The following is a 24,966-nucleotide window of genomic DNA, read 5'->3' on the forward strand; positions in this document are numbered from 1 at the left end:
TCTATATCTGAAGGTTTTTTAAATAGTGTCAGGGTGAGGAAGAAGTAGATGATCCAAACTATAGAAGAGAAAATAGATCCACTTAACCTTCCTCAGCATCATGAATATTGATGTTACTCTATAGTTTGAGTGAGGAAACTGGCCAGAAATAGCAGGCCTTTGCACATGCTCTGCCTTTTCTCTTTTTGAAGAAAAAGCCTGAGCTATTTCAGTAGGTCCTTAGTACTCTGGTACTCTGCTTGTCTACCAAAGGAGGCGTTGGTGTATGTTCCTATATTTATTCCCAATATTAACTCTGGTGGCCCCATGGGCCTCATTTCATCAGCTGGGTGTATTGACAGTGATTTAGCCATCTAATATCCTAGAGTAGGGGCAAAAGAGGACACTGACAATTACCCAGTTTCCTGGTCCAGTGGCAGGCAGTGTAACGGTTTCTACACCCTTCTAATCAGGATTGGTATGGCTGTGGAATCCTGTTTTTGTCTCATTCTCATGGACAGACAAAAGGGAAGAGAGTTAAATGATGCCTTCCTCCCTCTCCTGACTTAGCTACAGCAAAAAAGATCTATAACAGGGGAAGGTGTCTGCCACATAAAATGCTGATGCACTTGTATCATGAGTGTCCCTACACTCACGCGTGTGCCAGGGCTTCCTTACGATGGTCAGGTTATTTGCTGGGTTAGTGCTGTAATCTGTGGCTATAAAGAAAATGTAAGGAAATTGATCCATGTCTGCTTAGAAACAACTCTGAGCTAAGCCTCGAGTAAACATATTGTTATTTGAAATCATCTTACAGACTTAAGTCACTTCATATGTGCCATCTTTGATCTTTGCAGCAATGTAGCAGAGAGCGATGCAGGTTAGATAGCTGTTATTTCCAATTTTCAGATGAAACTGAGGCACTGATTAAGTAGCATATTCAAGATGACATGGCTTGTAAATGGTGATGCAAGAATTTAAACACAGGTTTCTAGATTCTAAGTGCAGTACTCTGTTATATGACTATTTCTCTACATGGAGTATGGAAGCAGGAGAGAGTGTACCTTGAGAAATGGCAGTTACTGTGATGGTGAATGGAAAACTAAAACAGCCTCATTAACAAACGTAAGTACAGGCTGGGCGCGGTGGCTCACGCCTGTAATCCCAGCACTTTGGGAGGCCGAGGCGGGCGGATCACCTGAGGTCAGCAGTTTGAGACCAGCCTCAACATGGAGAAACCCTGTCTCTACTAAAAATACAAAATTAGCCGGGTGTGGTGGTGCATGCCCCTAATCCTAGCTACTCGGGAGGCTGAGGCAGGAGAATTGCTTGAACCTGGGAGGCGGAGGTTGCAGTGAGCTGAGATCGCGCTATTGCACTCCAGCCTGGGCAACAAGAGCCAAACTCTGTCTCAAAAAAAACAAAACAGCAAAAAAAAGCAAAGTACAACAACAACAAAAAGTAAGTACAAAGTCCTAATCTGTGATACTTCTTTTTGTTTGTTTTTGAAACAGTCTCGTTCTATTGCTCAGGCTGGAGTGCAGTGGCACAATCACAGCTCACTATTTTTTTGTAAAGGCAGGGTCTCACTATGGTGCCTAGGCTGCTCTTTAACTCCTGGGCTCAAGTGATCCTCTTGCCTCAGCCCCTCAAAGTGCTGGGATTACAGGCATGAGCTACTGCATTCAGCCTGTGATAATGTATTTTAATTTAGTTTGAAATTTTAACTCAATGTTCTATGGAACTGTTAATAGGATGACATAACAAAGGTTCTGTGTTTAGTGTGAGAAACTGGGCCAAAGAAATGTAAACAAAGTTCTTTAATGCAGGACTACTCAGAGCTCTGAAGTAATGATCACAATGAATTTCTCAGAGCAGGGCAGGTATATGGCTTACCACAAACTACCTACCACAGAGTGCTCTTTTTGTGGAGCAGGACTCAAAACCATTATTCTCTGAAAGTGTGGCCAACAATTAGAAATAAGAGCAAGAGATACATGGAGTCCTAAGAAAATGACCCAGTCTCTCAAAGTAAGCAAAGTCTTTCTGGAGTTGAGTCCAGAAAGTATCATTTATATGGCAGAGTTTTTCAAAGTGAGATCTGAGGACTACCTGCATCAGTCTTGGGGTGCTTGGGTGCTTCCGTTTAAAATGCTGATTACTGGTTCCACTCCCAGGGGAGGGAGGAATGAGTGTGGCAGCCTATGTAGTTCAAAAATATTTGTTATCCCTCCCTGGGAGAAAATTATATTCCTCTGTCTACTGTCAGATTTGGCCATCGCAGAGTTAGCTGTGAATATTTCAGCATATATATCTAAAAGATAACTGTTTTAGAAAACATAATCGTGGCCAGGCGCGGTGGCTCACGCCTGTAATCCCAGCACTTTGGGAGGCCAAGGCGGGTGGATCACGAGGTCAGGAGTTTGAGACCAGCCTGGCCAACATAGTGAAACCCTGTCTCTACTAAAAATACAAAAATTAGCCAGGCATGGTGGTGTGCGCCTGTAGTCCCAGCCACTCGGGAAGCTGAGGCAGGAGAATGGCGTGAACCCGGGAGGTGGAGGTTGTGGTGAGCCAAGATTGCGCCACTGCACTCCATCCTGGGTGACAGTGAGACTCTGTTTCCAAACAACAACAAAAAAGAAAACCACTTTACCACTGTCACACCTAAACAACTTTGATACAAACTTATCAAATAAATATTCAGTGCTTAAATTCAGTTGTCTAATTTTTTTTTCCCCGTGATGGTTTGTTTGAATTAGAGGTTGATCCATGCAGGGTTGACATTCTCCTATTAAAGGAATCAACTGAAGAGGTGGCCGGCCACCCCACCTCTGTAGGCAGTTGGGCTGGGGAGTATCTGTCGTTTACTTATGGGACTTAAAGTGACTAACAAGAAAAGCTAGGGTACAAGGTCGTATAAATGAAAAGTTACATGAAGGAAACCCAAGGGTGAGGGATAAAAAGTGGAGTCTGGAATGAGGCTTGAAGAGCACGCCATGACATACACACCTACTTCATGAGGCCACACGTTTAAGCTTTCCAATAGTGAATACAGAGAAGCCTGGTCAGATACACCATTCGCAGTGTCCTTAAGATTAAAGTAAATCCAGATAGAGAAAGGACAGTTTTTCCCCACGGTGGCATATGCCTGTTGTCCTAGGTATTTGGAGGGCTGAGGCGGGAGGGTGGCTTGAGCCAGGAAGGACGAGGCTGTAGTAAGCTGTGATTGCACCACTGCCCTCCAGCCTGGGTGATAGAGTGAGACCCTATCTCAAAAACAACAAAATTATTCCAGGCACTAAGATAATTTCTTTCAAGGATCTTTTTATAAAAATGATACTTATAAAAATGACATTCTGGTAATCACATTCCGATAATAAACAATGACAGATACTCTGGGGCATGCCCGGACCCTGAACTCTGCAGGGGCAGTTGTCTGAAGCAGTAAATGAGGTGAATGTATTCAGGTGTATTCTGTGAGCATGGAATACATACCTTATGTTGAATACGTTTAGATCTACATTGTTAGGCTAAGTTTACACACACACCTAGATGTATGCCCCAGTTTGCCTGGCAGAGTTCCAGTTGATGCCTCTTATCCCCAAGTCCCATCTGGTTAACACCTCCTTTTATTCTCAAAAGTGTCCCAGTTTGAACTATAAAGTATATAGGCATCCTATATAGAAAGCACCTCGCAGACCTAAGGAGGCTGTCCCCAGTTCACCCAACTTCATTGAATTGTGTGTCCCTCAGGCCAAAGAAAGAGAGGCTCCTCTGGCTGCGGAATCCTTTCCAGTGGATCTTTCCACAACTGTACCCAAACCTTTGAAGCTGCGTCAACACTTTTGCTTATGCTAATAACTGTGTGAACGTGATCATTTGTGTGCAAACCAACAAACCAGACAGGTTTACATATGTTACAACAAGTTGTGGAAGACTGCACCTTAGACTCTTGGGAAAATCCTGATATAATGCAATTTAGTACAGCAATTCTGTAAAGGACCACCACTTTTCAGTCTGGGGATGGCTGCCTGTCGTCTAGCTTGATGGTGGCAACCAAAGGGCAGTTAGCGTTTCTCTTAGGAAGCTAACAGTTGTAGCGGGTTGATACATGGATGGTTGTAATGGACATCTATTATTTTTGCTTCATTCATTCAATCATTCATCCTCTGGTAGTCTCACGCTCAGATTTCCCTCTGAGGAACGGTTCTGTTCCCAGCTCTCAGTCCAGGTGTTTCTGCTGAAGCTGACTTAACCCGACCCTGGATGTGGAACGTGGGACCAAGGCCTAAGTCCATTAGTACATTAGATTCCTGGGCTTAGTGATTGATTTAGGGATGGATACATGGCCTGTCAGGAATACTTTGCCAAGGAATTTTGGAAAGAGGTTTAATGCTTAAGAGGATGTGGTGGCTAAAACTGGCATGGCCACTTTGTTACCACGTTACGCCTGAATCAGCAGAACGTGGATCAGTATGATCAGAAAGAATCCTGGTTATGTGGTATGTATCCTGATGCAGCTGTGTCTCAAGTCAGAACTACTCTTGGACTTTTCATTTTATTTTTATTTATTTATATTTTTTGGAGGCAGAGTTTCACTCTTGTCACCCAGGCTGGAGAGCAATGGTGTGATCTCAGCTTACTGCAACTTCTGACTCCCAGGTTCAAGCGATTCTCCAGCCTCAGCCTCCCGAGTAGCTGGGATTACAGGTGTGCACCACCATGCCTGGCAAATTTTTTTGGTATTATTAGTAGAGACGGGTTTTCACCATGTTGGCCAGGATGGTCTCAAACTCCTGACCTCAGGTGATCCATCCGCCTCAGCCTCCCAAAGTGCTGGGATTATAGGTGTGAGCCACTGTGCCCAGCCAGACTTTTTAGTTTATATGAGCCATTTCTGCTTAAGAGAGGTTGGGTTGGGTTTTCTATCACTTATATCCATTAAAGTCTTAACTGGTACAAAAATGAAAACCCTAAATTCTATGCCTTCCTGAACATGGTCAATAGGTTTAGTCTGGAAATTCAAAGCAAAAAATACCCTTTATCATAGGCACAGAAAAACTTCCATATTGTAACACGATTTTGAGGAACATTATCTTTCTGGAAAGCTTATCATTTGGAAGTTGCAAAATACACCTTTATGTAACAAAATGATTAGACTTTTATGGAATTGTTGGCAATCAACTAAATAAATTCTGGATGCCATCTCAAGAAGTATCAGTTTTAATTTCAGAGCAGTTATTTTAGCCCATTCTTTCTGAAAATAGTTAATTAGGAAGACTAAGAATCTGTTGAGACCATTCCTAGTTTGTGGAAATAAAACCACAACATCAACATGCAGGTTATTACTTAGGTATTTTCTCTAACAGTAGTCTGTGTAGGCAAAATAACCCCTTGGGGAGAGTTGGACTTTGAGAACTTTCGAAGGCAGATGAACTAATTTTCTTCCAGGAGAGTGTAGCTCTAATGATTTTAAGTGGCCCATGTAGTTGAGCAAACACTGGCCTGGGAATTAGAAAGCCCGAGTTCTAGTTTTAGTTCTGATACTAAATTAACTCATTGATTCTGACCAAGTCCTTTTAACTTCTATGTACCTCAGTTTCCTATAAGACAAGAAATTCAGGCTAGGTGTTGAGTAAGGTCTCCTCCAGCTTTAAGATTATGATCCATGAGACCAGCCTGGCCAACATGGGGAAACTGTCTCTACTAAAAATACAAAAATTAGCCGGGCATGGTGGCGCGTGCCTGTAGTCCCAGCTACTCGGGAGGCTGAGGCAGGAGAATCGCTTGAGCCCGGTGGGTGGAGGTTGCAGTGAGATGAGATCTCGCCATTGCATGCCAGCCTGGGCGACAGAGCAAGACTCCATCTAAAAAAGAAAAAAGACTATGATCCAATAATACAGGCATGGCCGATTTACTGTCTCTTCATAAACAGGAAGGTTTCATTATATGAGTAATAGATAAAATAGATAAATTATTTATTTTTTTTCTATTTTTTGAGATAGAGTCTCACTCTGTTGCCCAGGCTGGAGTGCAGTGGCGGATCTCTGCTCATTGCAACCTCTGCCTTCCAGGTTCAAGGGATTCTCCTGCCTCACCTTCCCAAGTGGCTGGGATTACAGGTGACTACTACCACACCCCGCTAATTTTTTTGTATTTTTAGTAGAGACAGAATTTCGCCATGTTGGCCAGGCTGGTCTCGAACTCTTACCTCAGTTGATCTGCCTGCCTCGGTCTCCCAAAGTGCTGGGATTACAGGTGTGAGCCACCGTGCCAGGCCATGAAATAATCTTAAAAGTGGCATTTATTTCATTTTGCCTTATATTCATGTATAAACCTTGGTTTCCATATTTGGGCTGTTAGTAAAATAAGACAAAAATAAAACAAGGAAAAATCAATGTCATGAAGAACTAAAACTAAGCCTAAAGCATGATGTTTATCTATATATTACTCAATAGGCACTGCTACTGGGCTACGAATGTGAATGTGCCATGGTCCTCGTCCTCAGTAAGTTCACTGTGTAATAGTGGCGGCAGGTAAACTACAGATCAACTAAAACTAAGCCTAAAGCATGATGTTTATACATTACTCAATAGGCACTGTTATTGGGCTACGAATGTGAATGTGAATGTGAATGTTGACATGGTCCTTGTCTTCAGTAAGTTCCCCGTGTAATAGTGGCAGCAGGTAAACTACAGATCAACTAAAACTAAGCCTAAAGCATGATGTTTATCTACACTCAATAGGCACTTGTTACTGGGCTACGAATGTGAATGTGACATGGTCCTCGTCCTCAGTCCTCAGTAAGTTCCCTGTGTAATAGTGGCGGCAGGTAAACTACAGATCAACTAAAACTAAGCCTAAAGCATGATGTTTATCTACACTCAACAGGCACTTGTTACTGGGCTACGAATGTGAATGTGCCATGGTCCTCGTCCTCAGTAAGTTCCCTGTGTAATAGTGGCGGCAGGTAAACTACAGGCAACTAAACTACAGGTCACTTTTCTCACAAAAGTGAGAATACAGGTTCCTAGACTACAAGGGGGAATGTTTAAGTTGGATAGATAATTTAGAGTTGGCCCTTTAAGGGATAAAGATAATTTAAAGGATGGATGGAGAATTCTAGGCCGAGAGACTAACAGATATTGAGTCCCTACATTAATTACTATAAAAATAAATCAAAGAAGATTCTTACACGAACCTATGCAGGTAAATTCAGATTTTTTTCCCCCTGGTGGATTTGCTCTGTTTGAGTTGAGGTAATGAGAGCTAACATTGATTCAGTGTCTGCTATGTTTTGCACTGTTAGGTACTTTACATGTTATCTCATGTAATACCTCTTTAAACCTCATTTTACAACTAAAATTAAATGACAGCTAGGAGCTAGGAAATGGCAAAGTTACGATTCCAAGTCTGGACTGGTTGTCCACAAAAGCCCCTGCTCTTGCCATAATGATGCCACTTCTTTCAAAGAATTCAGAATTTTCTTCACAGCTTTAAAAATGCATAGATTCTGAAGCCTCTCACTTCCTTCCAATTAGTTGCCTACCTAGAAAGTTATTTCCTCCACTTGAGCTCATCACCCCTTCTTAGCGCTCCTTTGGATTACTGTAATTTCTTTTTCTTTGACCTCACCTTTCGTCTGATGCATTAGTGTAATCTTTCCCAAATTTGTTAATCCGAAGAATTCAGGAGCTTCTCAAAATGCAGGTTCCCAGGCCATGCTCCAGGGCATGGATTCAGAATTGGATCAAGGCCTAGAATCTGTGTTTTTAACAAGCATTTGACTCAAGGGTATCAAATTGGAGGAAGCACTGAGTTGGTGGACTACCCTAATTGATCTACCCATTTTCAGTCTCTTCTGCCAACCCATTCGCTCCACCCCACCCCCAGTCCGTTTTTCCGTTTTGCCCTCAAGGTCCCTGAAGACTTCCATATCATTTCGCATTGTTTTATTTGGGGCACTGTGCCGCAGTACCTGGGCCCACAGCAGGCGCGCAATATTTACTGACAAATACAACCCACGAGGTAGTTCCTATTATTACCCTTCAATTTGAAATTGAGAATAAAACAGAAGTCGCCAAGTTGAGGTAGCTTGTGACATCAGTATTTCGTATTTAATCCAGAAAGCACTGCTTCAACGCCCAGTGCGTGCAAGGTTCCACTCTCGGGCCAGCGGTCCTCTCCCAAAGCCCGTTCTTCCTAAGTGTGCGGCCGCCATCCAGGAAACGCCACGCTCCTAAAATGTCACCTGAAGCACATACCCTCCACGCTCAAGAGGCAGGCGGAGGAGCGAGCCCTTTTCTCCAAAATGGCTGAGCAGGGTCACGTGGGCTCGGGGGCGGGGCCGGTGCGCTCGCCGGAGCCTGGCAGTGGGTCACGTGGCTCAGACGGGGGCGGTAGCTATGGGGGCGTGGCCGTCACACGGCGCGATCCGTCTGGGCAGCGGCTCTTCGGGGGCCACGCCCTCCGGGCCCTGGGGGCCTAGTGCGCGACGGTGGGGTGGAGCTAGCCTCGTGACCTTTTACCCCAACATGGCTGCGCCCGTGGGACCGGTGAAGTTCTGGCGACCCGGTAAGGCCCTTGGTGGAACGCTGGGCAGATGCGGCGGCCTGACTTCGGTCTTGGCGCCGCGGCCGGCGCCCTGGGGCCAGCAGACCTGCTCGCAGGCCTGACCTCGGCGAGCTGGGCGCTGCCGCCTCTGTGCGGGGGAACTCTGGCTCAGGCTCCCCAGTGGTCCCGAGGGATTTGAGGGTGCTCCCCTAGCGTGAGCAGAAACTCTGTGTGACCTTGTTAAAGTGGTCCAGCCTCCTCAGGCCTCGTCTTCCTCGTTACTGATGCTTGTCCTGCCCACCCCGCGAGATGGGGAATCCTAAAGCTCCCCCTCGTGTCTCGTTACCGCCCTGGGGTTGCGTTGTGGCCCGACAGACAATGCTGCTCGCTGCTGGAGGCTTGCAAGCCCAAGTTATGGAGTCAGACTGTCCGGGTTCGAATTTTCGTCTCTGCCTTGTAGTAAGGTGACCTCGGGCGAGTCACTTAATGTCTCTGAGCCATGACTTCTTTACCTGTAAAGTGGGCAGAACAATAGCTTCTATCCTGTGGGCTTAAATGACAAGCACAACGCGTTGTCAGACTTAGAATAAATGCTCAAAAAAAGGGAAAGTGTGTTATTTTCTTTTAGGATAATTGTTGTCCACTCCGAATGTCTACTAGAAAAGGGAACAGTCCTTCATATTGGCTGCCAGCCACTTCCTCTCTTACAGACTAACACGAATCACAATCACAAAATGCTTTACTTGTTTTGTCTTGATATTTACTAATTAATCAGGTTTTTACTGAATGTGTATATGCCAGACCGTACTAGATGCATTACTTCCTCTCTGCAAACAGTTTCTTGTAAAAAACAAAAGTTTTTATATTACAGCTACCAGCTTGATTTTTTTTCTACCACCTGCACCCCTGCAGGTCTGGATGTGCAAAGTATATTGCAGCAAAAATGAAATGACACCAACAATGTAATATAAGCAAAGCTTTTAATTTTTCAGTGGTTCCCTGAAATTCTGACCATGCATATAAGTGATGTGAGAGATAAACCCAAGCAAGAGATGTGTTTAATGCTTTTTAAAAATTTGTAGTTTGTCACTTGACAGTTTTATGATTCAGCATTTCAAGTCATCAGCCAATTATCCATCCTGAGTTTTATTTGCATCCCAAACTAGGAACTTACTAAGTAATGAATACTTTTAATTTATTCACGCTTTTAGTAACAGGTGAAAGTGTTAGGTATAATAAACAGCTGAATGAATTGTTTGAAATCACACCAGGGTACTATTTTGGTTAAAGAACGTGGAATTACTCTAAGAGTTCTATTTCATTATTTAGTTCATCCATTGAGGGTACACTTATTGAAAACCTAATCCTGTGTTCAGGAGACAAATATAGATGCTCAGGGCTCTGCTCTCAAGTTACCGTCTCTCTCTTAATTGAATATAAAGTTAGATGTCCTCTAGAAGAGATTTTACAATGAGGCAGAGTAAGGTGGTGGTAAAGAAGATGAGCTCTAGAGTCAGACTGCAGTGCCCATCATGTCTACCACTTACTAAGTTGATGACTTGATAGTCACTTAAATTCTCAAAGTCTCAGTTACTCCATCTGTAAATTGGGTATAATACCTACCCTACCCAAAGTATTGTTGTGAGGTTTAAATGAGAATAACACACAACAGGATCTTGGCACTAGATAGGTTACTATTATAATTATATGGAAGTATGGAAGAGGGAGGGAAAGTTGAATGTATGGATAAGAAATACTTCATTAAGGTGGTATTTTTGGAGTGAACATTAAAGGATGAATAAGGTTTTGTTTTATAGAGAAATGGAACTCGAAGCAAAGGGTGCAGCATGAACAAAGGCAGAATGGGATTTGTGCCTTTAGAATGTCCAGAAAGCCAAAATAACAGAGCAGTGTGATGGTGTTAAGTGCTAGGGTATATTTTGGGGTATGACAGGAGATGAAGCTAGAAAAGTAGGTAAGGGCCTCATTGTGAAAGGTCTTCATGACAAGTTAAAAAATTTAGACTTCACTGTTTTTTTGTTTTCTTTTTTTTTTTTGAGACGGAGTCTGGCTCAGCCGCCCAGGCAGGAGTGCAGTGGCGCAATCTCGGCTCACTGGAACTTCCACCTCCCAGGTTCAAGCAATTCTCCTGCCTCAGCCTCCTGAGTAGCTGGGACTACAGGTGTGTGCCACCACACCTAGCTAATTTTTGTGTTTTTAGTAGAGATGGAGTTTCACCATGGTGGCCAGGATGATCTCAATCTTTTGATCCCGTGATCCGCCCACCTCGGCCTCCCAAAGTGTTGGGATTACAGGCGTGAGCCACTGGGCCTGGCCTGACTTCAGTGTTTTTAAGCAGGAACAAATCAGGTTTACTTTAGAAAGATAACACTGGCAGTGGAGTAGAGAGTGGATGGAGGAGGAAATTAGAGAAGGTACTACTGAAATCCAGGAGGGATGTTAAAAACCTTAATTCTGACCTGGGAGCTTAGAGGAGGTGCCTGTTGGAGAGACATTTTAGAGGAAGATGTGGGAGAAGATGAAGTCAGTAATAACTCAGATTTCTGGGCTGGGTGACTGTCTAGGTTAGTGATTCTCTAATTTTGCTTTATAGTTGAATCACTTGGGAAGCTCTGAAGAGTCCTGATGTGCACTTGCACCTCACAGCAATAAATTAGAACTTTGGAGGCCTAGGAGCCAGGCATCAGTGTTTTTTAAAGTCTCTAAGGAATTCCAGCATGCATCAAAATTTGGGAACCACTGGTCTAGGTAAATTGTGTTGTCATTAGTTGACATGGGAATAGCTTTAGTACACAGTTATTGGGCCCTTGCTTTGTGTTAGTCACTTTCATTTACACATCTTATTAAACAGTCACAGTATCTCTGTGATGACAATAATACTCTTATTTTAGTGAGGAAATTCAAGATATGAAGTAGGTTGTGGGAAATGCAAGGTGAAAGTCAGGGAAGCTGATATAAGGCTAGACATTCAAATCATGAACATATCCTGTAGGCCTGAGCCTGTGATTACAGAGGTCTTTCAGACAGTCTAAGTGAGTGAAGTTGCTTACTGGAGGTAATAGGGAGTGGTGGGGACTGTGGCAGAGTGTGCATACACTGGATAGATATGTACAGTGGAGATCTACAGTAGAGCTTACATATGCTTTCTAAAATAGGGAGCTGTACTCAGGTCCACCTAATTGTTATCATATGGGTTCAGAGTTGCCCAATTTTTTTTTTAAAGAAGCCTAATATCCAGATCTGAATGGGAAAATTTTATGTGTTGTTTTAAATGAATGATTTAAAACATTTTAACAATAGCATGTCCGGGTACCTTAAGATACCCATTTGTGGTGTCTACCTTAGGAGTGTGACTTAAGGGCCTTGTATGACCTGCCTGAGAGTTTTCTACAAAAATATTTTACTTAATTTGCAAGTACACGTGGATCAGAAGGGCCTGCCCATTTTCGTTTGCTCATTTGAAAAAGATTTCATGATTGTTGACCATGTGCATGACGAAAACTTTACAATAGCTTTTAAGCTTTTTTTGGCTTGACCCACAGTAAGATATAGCACACATACGCAACTGAAGAAAAGGTTGTTCATAAACAGTATTGCTTTCTGGAATGTGCTCTGATGCTTTCTATTCTATTTCATTATTTAAAAAGTGCTGGTATGACATACTACATTGATTTCATAACCCACTAATGGGTCACCAGTCAAATTTTTAAAAACCGAGTTAAAGGGAGTGAGGAATTAGGGATATCAGCCTTGTTAAGATAGGGAAATGAAGATGTTCATAGTTTGCAAAAGTTATAAAGTTGTTACTCCCTTAAGCATAGAGCATACGCTCAAGGAAAAATCAATCATAGGCAGCCACAGAGGGGTGTTTATAGAGGGAAAGCAGCCCTAATGTTCTGGTTTGGTTGAAGGAAGTCTTTTATGAGGAGAAGGTATACTGTTTATCAACTGACATAGCTGTTCTTATAAAAGAGCTCAGCTGGGCGTGGTGGCTCATGCCTATAATCCTAGCACTTCGGGAGGTCGAGGTGGGTGGATCACCAGAGGTCAGAAGTTCGAGACCAGCCTGGCTAACATGGTGTGACCCTGTCTCTACTAAAAATACAAAATCAGCTGGGCGCGGTGGTGCGTGCCTGTAATCCCAGCTACTCGGGATGCCCAGGCAGGAGAATCGCTTGAACCCGGAAGGCGGAGGTTGCAGTGAGCTGGCATCTCGCCACTGCACTCCAGCCTGAGCGACAGAGACTCCATCTCCAAAAAAAAAAAGCTGATAATAGAAGAGATAGATTGGGACTGTAGGTTAGAGACAAGGGAGGAATGCGGTAGTACAAAAGACATGTTAAAATATTCCAGAGAGGATATGAAGGTTTAAAACATGATTTGAAAAGGCAGGAATTAAGGACAAAAACACAGCAGAAGAGGATAAGGTATTCTTTGTCATTGTTTTCTTGGGTAACAATTACAAGGAATTATTAAGATGTAGTGACAAGAAGGGAAGAAAAGAAAGGAAAGAAAGCCTGTCTCTTTGAGGACAGGCATGGTTCCAGGTCCTGTTCCATCTTTTATCTTGTTGAAAGGAAGGTCAACATTTTGGCAAAAGCAACATAACAGTGCCCCACTTACCTGATTTTTGGCCATCTTGAACCTCTGAAACACAACTCTGTTCCTGGAAGTAAATGGAAAAGGGTCAGAGATCTAAAGCAGTGATTCTAAACTTAGCTCTAGGGGGTCTATGGACCCCCCAAATTTTATATTCTGGTAAATTCTGATGTGTTTTTTAGGAGAGGGAGTTCATAGCCTTTATCAGATTGTTGAAGCAATCTGAGAACCCTAAAAAGTGTAAAAGTAAGTCACTGAGCTGAATATTCTTGTTACAAAGCTCCTGTGCTTTCACATAGCATCACAGATTCTGAGTTCAGAAGACCTAGGAGATGATGGTTATTAGTTATTATCACTGTAGTGCCCCAGCAGGAGGCTGTATAGCATGTGTTTGATCTAGGGAGGATTTTTATTCATTTACAAGGCAGCAAACTCCAGTGCTGAAAAGTGTGACCTTTTGGAAATAACTTCCTTACATTGAGTTGAATTCTGAACCCTGTGTCATTTACTTATTACTCCTAGTTCTGTCCTAGAGTTACAGCAGCAAATCAGCATGAAAAGTTATGGAAGCTGCTCACAAAATTTAAAGTTATGTTTCTCCTGAGTTGTTTTTCTGTTTGAGCTAAAACTGTATGGAACCTTCAACAGGTTTTCATGATGGGATATGGCTTCCCTATTCTTCACCATCATGAGCACCAGTTTGTCATTGTTCTTAGCAAGAAGCCGGGGTGAAGATCTCTTGTTTAATCTGCCCAGCATGGCAGTTTCTGAGAATAGCATTTCCCATCTATCCACTCCCGATTCCATGGTTCCAATGGGGACTGTCATTTACCTCATCCCATTCCACTGGCCATGGTTGATTGTATTGGGGTGGGGATTGGACCTAAGCTGGGAGAAGTCAGTCCCTGTCTGTCCAGTATAAAAGAGCCTCCCCCACCCCCCATTACAACACATACCTGGGACTCCCAGTCCCTCTTACGGTGTCTTTATTTCTCTCCATAGCACTTATGACCACTTCATGCACCAAGTTACTTTCCACTGAGAGGAAGAATTAAAAAAGCAAGTGAGCTCCGTGAGGGTAGGGCTGGCATCTGTATTGTTCACTGCAGTGTTTCTAGTGCTTAGAGTGGTGCGTGACATGGAGTGGGCCTTTGGTCCATCCTTACTGGTCCTTGCTGGACCATGATGAATGATTGGTAGAGGAGTTGTAAGCGTGAACCCTGGCACTGCCGGCAGCCGTGTTTCCAGCTCCTGTACAGTAGCCAACCTAAGGGGCTGGAAGGAACCTGCAAGACGTGCCAAGATGAGAGAAGGAGAAAGCCATGGCTGCTTCGAGTGCCCAGTTTCTGTCATCTCTGAGCCTTATTGCCATCCTACAGTAACAAGATTCATCCTTTTACCTCAGCTAATTCCCACTGGGTTTCTTTCACTTCTGTTAAGAATTCAGTAATAACATGGACATGGAGGCCAGAAGTAAAGACACTGTGCTCTGTAATACACAGTTCTGAGTGGCCAATTTGGAGCCCAGTGGGACTGCCATCTCATTTCTTTTTTCTGTTTTTTGGAGACAGAGTCTTGCTCTGTCGCCCAGGCTGGAGTGCAGGGGCCCGATCTTGGCTCACTGCAACCCCTGCCTCTTGGATTCAAGCAATTCTCCTGCCTCAGCCTCCCGAGTAGCTGGGACTACAGACACACACCGCCATGCACGCCTGGCTAATTTTTTGTATTTTAGTACAGGTGGGGTTTCACCTTGTTGCCCAGACTGGTCTCGAACCCCTGAGCTCAGGCAATCCGCCCTCCTCGGCCTCCCAAAGTGCTGGGATTACAGGCGTGAGCCACTGCACCTAACCCTGTCTTGTTTGTTTTTGACACTGCAGTGAAGCTTTTAGGGAAGATTTTTAGTTCCTCGTAGGCACTTTTCTGGATTCTTTCCTAAAGTTAAGGTTGAATACCTTTGAGTAGTTTGAGATAAAAAGTATTGCTTCTCCTGTATGTCTTCATCTTTGAAAGTTTATAACCTTAACACCTTTTTCTGTTCATTGTATCAGAGAATCTGAAAAAAAACATTTCTGCTGCAGGTACAGAGGGGCCAGGTGTAAGCATCTCTGAAGAGAGACAAAGTCTGGCTGAAAACTCTGGGACAACGGTTGTTTACAACCCTTATGCTGCCCTTTCCATAGAGCAGCAGAGGCAGAAGTTGCCGGTATTCAAGGTACGTCAAATAATCATGTTCAACCTGTGGGCTTGAATCGTGTGTCTGCATTAGCTTTATGCTCAGCACTGAAGGGAATGATGTCCTCTTTCTAGAACACAGTGAGCTCAGAGAAACCCTTATTGTAAGGGATGACTTTTCATACTGTGTATTTTTTAGTTAACCGTATAAATCTTGAAAGTCCTTAAGATTTTTTCAATTGCATCGTACATACTGGAAAACTGGAAGAATTAGAATGACTTTTGTTTTCCCCTTTATTCCTTTCAGCTATGGACAATTTCAGACATACAGAAAAGTAGAGAAAATAGCAGTTAATTTCTATATAACAGATTACCAACATATGGCCCATTTTTGCTTTATTTTTAAAGTCACTCCTTTAAACAAGTTTAATTGGGAATATGAAGTTGTTTCTGCTGAAGATATCAGTTAATACTCTGACTTCCTCTGAGACAGTGACAGGATTTTGGTATGGTTACTACTTACCAAGTGCACATCCAGACCCTCAGTTTTATTAGCGCTCACGAAATAGATGCGTGCTCAGCTACAAGAGACCAAAGTGCAAACTAGAATTCATTCAGAACTGTTCATTTATGGCTAGCGATAATTCTCCAGTACAGATGGACACAGTTGACATATACACTTTCTCCCTGTTGGCACATCCACATGGGAAGCCAAATTGTAATCAGGAAGTACAGAGCCAAGACAGGTTACGGAAATGTCATACAGCCCCTGATGAGGGGTGAATTCTCCCTGCTCCACAGGATGCCCCTGGAATGACCCGAGTAGGTGTGACCACCAGCATCTGTGTCTCTTTCTTTCTCCTGGACGGTGCTGGGTGAAAGTCGCCGTGTTCTATCTGTCTGTCTGTCTGTCTGTCTATCAGATAGGGTCTTCCTATATTGTTCAGGCTGGTCACGAACCCCTGAGCTCAAGCAGTTCTCCTGCCTCGGCCTCCCAAAGTGCTGGGATTACAGGTGTGAGCAGCCAAAAGGTGCCAAGTTCTTATACTCATGGAGTTCTTTTGACTAGACTGTCCTGATAATTCCTCTTCTATTAATGTGTTCTTTCTCCAAATAGATAGGCAACAGCAGCCTTCTTAATTTAGCCAGATTGCCTTACTTGGAGTTTTATGTGGCTCCCAATATTTTAGTCACAAGTGAACTGACTGTCTCTGTGTTTCTTCCTCAAGTGACTAACACATTCACTATGTATGAATGTTAGCAAGTTTGACTTTCAGGAGATGAGATGGTAGGTTTACTATTGCTTTCTCACCACTGAGGGACAGTTTGAGCTGTGATGAAGTGTCCGGACTCTGGAGCTAGACTTCAGGGTTCAAACCCAAGCTTCACCATTTGTGTGCTGTGTGACCTCACTTCTCCATTCTGAGCTTCTTTTCTTTATCTGTGATGTAGGACTACAGGAGGACCTACCTCATAGGACTGTTATGAGGACCAGATGAGATCATCCATGCAGAGCATTTAGCAAGATACCTGACATGTAGTAAATGCTCAAGTACAAGGGAAATTACTGTTTACTCAAGTATTTAAATTTTGGCCTTTTCTTGACTATTCTTTGTCTCCCAACTGTACTTATAAGATAACATAAATGAAACAGCAAATGAAAAAAAAAAAAAGAAAAGCAACAAGAAGTTGAGAAATGTTTATGAAATTAAAATGGTAAGAAGAAGGGTGTAAGTTACTGATATAAAGCAAAGCAGAGTTTAAGTACAGTTGAGATCTTATAAGATGTTAAAGATAAATTGAGACAAAAAGGAAAACAAGTTACCTCTACACCATCCTTTTTCCCTTTCAAACAAAAAGTAAAAGTAGCTTTAAAAACAGAAATTGGAGGCTCGGTGTGGTGGCTTACGGCTGTAATCCTATTGGCTTTGGGAGGCTGAGGCGGGTGGATCACTTGAGACAAGGAGTTCGAGACCAACCTGGCAAACATGGTGAAACCCCATCTCTACTAAAAATATAAAAAATTAGCCGGGCGTGGTGGCACATGTTTGTAATCCCAGCTACTTGGGAGGCTGAGGCAGGAGAACTCTTGAACCCGGGAGGTGGAGGTTGCAGTGAGCCAAGATTGCACCACTGCACTTCTGCCTGGGCAACAGAGCGAGACTCCATCTCAAAAAACAAAACAAAACAAAACAATGTTGGAACTAAAGCAGCAACAGATTGTTAAAGATCACTGCCTCTTCCCCAGCACCATTATGAGGCCACCTGTTCCCTTGTCTGCCTTCTTTAGGCTGCTGTATAGACAATAGTGACTCTATCTTGGATGCAAGTCTGCCGTGTTCACTTCTGATTAGACCCAGTCTTATAAATGCCTCCTGATTTCTGCTTTGTATATTGTCCTTAGTGTAAGAACATGTCAACCTCTCTGGGGGCAGCACTATTGACAGCTTCTTGTTTTGTTTTGTTTTTCCCCAAAAACAATCTACGCATAAACAAGTAGATACGTGTTTGCCCTTAGAAAAATGCAGTTACTAGTGTATTATTCACACTGTTCTACATCTTACTTCCTTTTCTTAACATATCTTATAGATCATTCCATATCAGTACAAGTAGATATTTCCTCTTCTTAATAACTACAAATTATTCCATTATTGGAATATTTTATAACTGATTTAACCAAACTTTTGTTGATCAACATTTAGGCTGTTTGAATTTTTGGCTATTATAAACAACTCTGCAATGAGTATGCTTGTATTTATGTCTTTGTACACATATAGTATGTAGCAGTATGTCTGTAATTTCTTGTTTTTTTTTTGAGACACAGTCTCACCCTGTTGCTCAGGCTGAAGTGCAGTGGCATGGTCTCGCCTCACTGCAGCCTCCCCCTGCCTGGGTTCAAGCAATTCTGCTGCCTTAGCGTCCTGAGTAGCTAGTATTACAGGCACTTTCCACTGCGCCCAGCTAATTTTTGTATTTTTAGTAGAGACGGGGTTTCACCATGTTGGCCAGGCTGGTCTTGAACTCCTGACCTCGTGATCCACCCCCGGCCCTGGCCTCCCAAAGTGCTGGGATTGCAGGCGTAAGCCACCCCACCCGGCCTATAATTTCTTATAAGTGAAAATCGTAAAGGGCGTATGCATTATGTATTTTGATAAGTGTTAACACTTTATTGCAGTTGTATTCGCTCATACTGAGAGGAACAGTACCTGAGGGTTAGAAATACATTTTGATAGTTCTACTTAAAATTTACTTTCCTTTGAAAACAGCTCATTTCACAATGTTTAAATATTGTTGTTTAGGTCTTTTGAGACAATGTATGGCTATTTGCAAGGTGTGTTATTCTTTTTCAGCTTAGGAATCATATTTTATACTTGATAGAAAATTATCAGACAGTGGTGATTGTTGGTGAAACGGGATGTGGGAAGAGCACACAGATTCCGCAGGTGAGTACGTATTTAATAAGTGTCTTTACACTTCAATTTGGCTGGAAGAATTTTGTAACTTGAGAACTCTCTTTACTATCATTTACATTTTTAAGGTCTCTTTTCAGGAAATGTTCACTTCAACTAGATATTTTTTATTAAACTTTTAGGGCTTATAATTTCTTTGGTGAGTACTAAAGTAACAGTTTGTCTTTGATTTATTATAATTCCAAAATAGTAATGGAATAGCCATCCTCTGAAAGTTACAATGGAGATTTATTCAAAGATGTGAATATAGAGTTTTTATCCTTAAATAGTTACAGTTGAAGAGGTGGGGTAAAATGAATTTTGCTGTAGCTGTAAATAAAAATTGGCTGTTATAGTATTATGCAGTGCTATGGAAGAACCCTTTCTTACTAGGAAAAATCCTATGTGATGTGGATAGGAGTAGAAAGAAGGATCAAGAAAGGCCTTGTAAAGGAATTGGCATTTGAAATTGACCTTGACTGGGAGCTGACTGAGAAGATATTCCAAGCCAGTGAATATTGTGGTTAGAAATACTGGGGTGGAGAAGTGTAGGGTGAGTTCAGAGTGTGTCTTAAGAACCTTAACCTGAAGAGTGAAGACTGACTGAGCTTGAGAGACCTTGCAGGTTCTTAACTTCCTTTTTTAATGTTAATTTTCTTGAGGTATGACATATACGTAGGAAAGTACCTATATCATAATTGTACACCTTGATACATTTCTGCAAGTGGAATACATCTGTGTTACCAGCACCCAGATCAAGAAACAGAACATTACCAAAACCTCAAGAACTCTTCTTCTGTGTTCTGTTCTCATCTCTAACTGCCATGTCTGTTTACCCCTACGATCATGAACACAAGGGTAGCTCTTATTCTGGCTACTAACCTCATAAATTAGTTTTGCATATATTTGGAATTTTATAAAGGAGTAATATAGCTGCTTTTGTCCAATGTTATGTGTGAGTCTTCCTTGGTGTTGAATTAGTTGCAGTTTGTTCATTCTCATTACTGCATAGCAGGGTTCGGCAAGTCACAGCCAGTGGGCCAGATGCAGCCCACTGCCTGTTTTGTAGAGAAATCTTTGCTGGCACACAGCCACTCCTACTTGTTGATATATTGCCGGTGGCTCCTTTCAGGCTACCACACAGGGTTGAACAGTTTTGACAGAGACCCTACGATCCTCAAAACCTAAAAATTACCATCTGGCCCTTTACAGAAATGTAAAATGTAATGCTAACCCCTGCTAGTTAGTATTCCACTCTATGAGTATTCTGTGGTTTGTTTATTTTTCCTATTGTTACTGACATTTGAGTCATTCCTAGTTTTTAGTTATGGATAGTGCTGCTGTGAACATTCATGTGCTTGTCTTTGGTGAATGTATGTGCACATTCTCCTGCTGGGCTCTACCTAAGAGTAGCATTGGATCCTGTGTTCAACTTTAGTAAATAATGTCTAAGATATTCAAAGTGGTTGTGTCCTTGTAGGGTTTGCAAGCAAGTAAACAATATGGCAAGCTGAGCTTTAGATAAATGATTATATTGAGATATAAGGTGACTTAGAAACTGGAGGAGACAGGCCATAGAAAGTTATTGCAGTGGTGTGGAGAAGGATGGCGTAACGGGGTCCTCAGCCAAGAGGTGATAGTGGGATAATCTGGTGAGGATAGGAAGGAGAACAATTTACAATTTTAGCGTTAGGGTCTGTAGACATTAGAAACTTAGGTTGGTGCTTTTGCACCAATCTAATAGATGGATATTTGTGATGACAAAGGGGAAGGGACAAAGGTGCACAGTGACTGATCACGACTTGCTGCCTTGGTGAACAGTGCTAGTATTAAATGTGATAGAAAAGTAAAGATTGTTTTTTTGAGGGGAAATTAATGTGTTTGTTTTTAAACATATTTATTTTTTCCTATATTATTGATGGCCTTTGATGACATTATTAGCAGGAAGTTTGGAATGGGAATCTGAAGCTTGGCAGAGGTCAGACGTAGAAGGTGTGGACATAGGGATTGAACATCCTGATACATGCAGGAAGGAGATGGAACAGAAATAACTGAGAAGAGGATTAAGGACAAAGTCCATGGAGCATCAACATTCAGGAGTCAGGAGCAGAAAGGAGATAGAATGGCAGCCAGGGAAATGACAGAGGAACCAGGAGACTCTTCATGGTTAGAGAAAGCAAAGACAGAGTGAGGTTTCTGGAGAGGTGGGTAGGTGGCAGTTTCAGCCAACAGAGCGGCCAGGGAGCAGGAGAACTGGTTCAGTCCTGGGTTGTTCATCTTGGAGATAGCATGTCCAGTGGTAGGGTTTTAGGGTTAAGGGTGTCTAAGGGAAAGATGATAAAAATCCCTTTGCATATTTGAATATGTTAACGATGTGTTGTTGACTGTTTGGTCCAGACTTGTGGTCATGCCAGGATCTGTGTAGATCTTTTTTTTTGTCTGCTCCCCAACTCCATTTTGAATAATGGGTTTATTAATAGGTTGGGACCCAGATGTAGGTATTTTTTTAAAGTTTCCCAATAGACAGCTAGGGAAAGGTAGACAGACCTAGTAAAGGTAGATGACCTAGTAAAGGACAATTTGAAATGCATGCAGCAGAGGAAATGGTGGCCTGGAGGAAAAAGATAACCGTATATGCAGATGGAATTGAGAGCCTAGTAAGTTACTCATTTCTTACAGGAAGAAACAGGAGAAAGGTTAAATTACTGTGTGATTGTCATTTAGAGAGTAATATAACAATAGTATAACAAGTAATAACAGTAATAAGTGCTACATAAAGTGATTTTACACATGTTGATCTGTTTAATCCTCAATGACCCTATGAAGCAAATACCATTATTATCTTCATTTTATAGGTGAGGACACTGTAGAGAGTAATGAGGTTATGGAATATAGAACAGAGGTAAAAGACCACATGATGTTCCAGAATTGTTTGGGAATTAGTCTGTGACGTTCTGTAGTCAGCTTAGGATAAACTATGTTCTGGTAACAGAACCTGAAAATCTCAGTGGCTTAAAAACACAAAGGTTTATTTCTTGCTCATACTGTGTGGTTATCTTGGGTTGGCTTTGAGATTCTATCACATCATCATTGGGCCTTAGGCTGATGGTACTGCTCTTATGAGGCACTTGTTGATCTTGTGGTAGATGGCAGAATCATGAGACAGCTCTTAAAACTTCTGACCAAAAGTGGGCCTTCTGCTCACATTTCATTGGTCAAAGCAAGTTATATGGCCAGGCCTGATAGCAACGGGGTGACAGTGTATATAATCCTCCCATAGGGATGGGTGGCAGGTATTTGGAACAGTGATAAATATATCACAGTGATTTGGCCATTTACTCCTGCAAGGCTTAGCTGCCAGGGAACAGAGAGGGCCTGCTGTGTTACTAAGTCCAGGGAAAGCTGGTGGGAAGGATAAAGAGCAGAGGCTGAGGATCTCGGCTGGGTAATGTGGGCAAACAAAGGTAGTTTTTTTTTTCTTTTAATTTTAAGATTTGAATATTTTTAATATTTTTGAACATTAATAGGTTCACATGATTTAAAATTCAAAAGGCACAAAGGGACATACAAAGATTTCCTTCTGCCCTGTCTTCCTGGTACTCATTTCCTTTGTGCAGTTATAATCAGTATTATGAGTTTCTTGGTAGAAATTTTTTCATGCATTTACAGAGAAGTGTCTGTGTGTGTGTGTGTGTGTGTGTGTGTGTGTGTATGCACATATATGCCCTATTTTAAACATGAAACATCTATACATGTTTTAGTATGCCTTGACTTTTTTTTGTTTTTACTTATTCTTTCATTTTTAAAAAAAACTGTTTTGAATTGACACAGTAACTGTGCATATTTATGGGATTTAGTGTAATGTTTTGATATATGTATATGTTGTATAATGATCAAATCTAGGTCATTATCATATCCATCACCTCAAACATTTATCATTTCTTTGTGGTGAGAACCTTCAAAATCTCCCTTAGCTATTTTGAAGTCTATGGCACATTATTGTTAACTATAGTCACTCTGCTGTGCAGTAGAACACCAGAACTTATTCCTCCTATATAATTATAACTCTGTGCTTGTTGACCAACCTTTTATTCTCCCTACTCCCTGTTTCCCTCTTCCCTCTGCAGCCCCTAGTATCCACTGTTCTAGTCTCTACTTTTGTAAGATCAACTTTTTTAGATTCCACATGTGAGTGAGCTCATGCAGTATTTGTCCTGTGCTTGGCTTATTTCACTTAACATCATGTCCTCTAGGTTCATCTGTGTTGGCGCAAATGACAGGATTTCATTCTTTTTTATGACTGAATAGTATTCTATTGTGTATATATATCACATTTTAAAAACCAGTTCATCTGTTGTTGGACACCTAGGCTGATTCCATGTCTTGGCTGTTGTGAATAGTGATGGGAGTGCACATGTCTCTTTGATGTTCTGGTTTCCTTTCCTGGGAATAAATACCCAGTAGTGGGATTGCTGCATCATATGGTAGTTCTGTTTTTAATTTTTCGAGAAACCTCTATATTGTTGTCCATAGTGGCTGTACTAGTTTACATTGTCACCAACAGTGTGCAAGAGTTCCCTTTTCTCCACATTCTTGTCAACATTTGCTGTCGTTCATCTTTTTGATAGTAGCCATTCTAACTGGGGTCAGGTGGTATCTCATTGTGGTTTTGATTTGCATTTTCCTGATGATTAGTGATGTTGAGCATTATTTCGTATATATGAAATAATACACTGTTTGTGCATCTTCTTTTGAGAAATGTCTATTCAGGTCTTTTGCCCATCTTTTTCTTAACTTTGTTAAAATACTGAGTTTTATTTCACATTTATTTTCCATATTTTTGTCTCCCCACCATTTCCATGTCTGACCACCACTACTATTATGTCCTATCATGACATTCCATACATACCTAAAACCAAGCAAAGGGTGGAGTTCCATCTTTAAAAATGAAACAGGCATTTTGGACAACGCAGTCTTGGCAATGGAACCTGGACAACATTTATCAAACACGGTAGGGAAAGTTCTCACTCTGCATTATAAAAAGAACAGCCAGATATCAACTGTTGCAGAAAAGAAATAAGATGGAAAATTTTAAACATATTGTTTAAACTATTTTCTTAAAGAGACTTCCTCCACTACCAGAGATCTTGAATAGCCTCCTGGTCAGTCATCCGGAAGCAATTCTTCACATAATTGATGAACTCGGCTTCCACTTTGGGAAGAGAACCACCTTTTTCTATACTTGCTTGCATTTTTGCTTTAGTGTTTTCTACAGAACTTTTGATATTTTAGGAATTTTTTTCCTGTTTTTTGAAGGATTCTTGTCCTTTTGATCTTGGTGTTGGTGGTATTGAGTCTTTTCCATTCTGATTTGACTTTTGTGCATTTTTTGGCTGGAGTATCTTGTATAGCTTTCTTTACTGGGGCTTTTTCTTCAGTTTCCTCATCATCAAAATCATCATCATTAGCAGCAGCAGCAAGTTTTACTTTTTTCTCTGGAACGTTGCTACCACCTCCAGGGGCAGATCACCTTCCAGATATACTTAAGAGTTTCACATCTTCTTCCTCTTCATCTTCTGACTCTGCATCTTCCTCTACAGCTACTAAGTGCTGTCCACTAATATGCACTGGCCCTGAGCCACACTTCAACTGTAAGACCACCGGTGGTATTATTTCAAAGCCCCTAAGGGAAATCATTGGCTGTACAGACATTTTCAAAGTTGCCAGTGTTACTTTAATTGGACTGCCTTCGTAATTCATTGCCTCTGCTTCAACAATGTGCAATTCATCCTTTGCACCAGCCCCTGAGCTGACCGTTCTTAAAGATAACTGGTGCTCATCTTCATCATTATCCACCTTAAAGTGATGATCTTTGATGGCCTTTAGTTCACAACCAAAAAGATAGTTCTGGGGCCTCAGAGGGCTCATGTCCGTGTCCATCGAATCTTTCATGGGGTGGTGGCACGTACTTAGGTGGGAGAGAAGGCAGATGGAGATAAATGACTCCTGCTCCAGAGAACAGCTGTGCAGGGCAGAATCACACCCTTTTGCTCATTTTAAATTGAATTTTCAGTTTTTTGCTATTGAATTGTTTGAGCACCTTATATATTCTAGATATTAACTCTTTATCAGATAATAGTTTGCATTTATTTTCTCCCATTCTGTAGGTTTTCTCTTCACTCTGTTGATT

The 24,966-nt window shown here is 41.9% G+C and overlaps 1 protein-coding gene and 1 pseudogene across 9 annotated transcripts in view; one reads left to right on the top strand and one right to left on the bottom strand.

The window, feature by feature from the left end:
• The first annotated feature begins 8,408 nt into the window (after window positions 1–8,408).
• Window positions 8,409–24,966, top strand: part of DHX35 (DEAH-box helicase 35) — a 77,655-nt gene continuing 61,097 nt past the window's right edge. For 2 of the 9 annotated variants that reach the window (XM_001145627.7, XM_009437239.5), the window contains exons 1-3: window positions 8,409–8,556; window positions 15,234–15,367; window positions 18,678–18,770. In XM_001145627.7, the coding sequence (XP_001145627.4) occupies window positions 8,517–8,556; window positions 15,234–15,367; window positions 18,678–18,770 (267 nt within the window). In that variant the 5' untranslated portion in view covers window positions 8,409–8,516. The remainder of the gene's footprint in view (window positions 8,557–15,233; window positions 15,368–18,677; window positions 18,771–24,966) is intronic. The other 7 variants (XM_054674357.2, XM_054674359.2, XM_054674360.2 and 4 more) reach the window with 5 other exon arrangements.
• On the bottom strand, window positions 23,877–24,743 carry LOC104003578 (nucleophosmin-like; annotated as a pseudogene).

Source organism: Pan troglodytes, chromosome 21 (genome assembly GCF_028858775.2).
Source record: "Pan troglodytes isolate AG18354 chromosome 21, NHGRI_mPanTro3-v2.0_pri, whole genome shotgun sequence".
NCBI lineage: Eukaryota > Metazoa > Chordata > Mammalia > Primates > Hominidae > Pan > Pan troglodytes.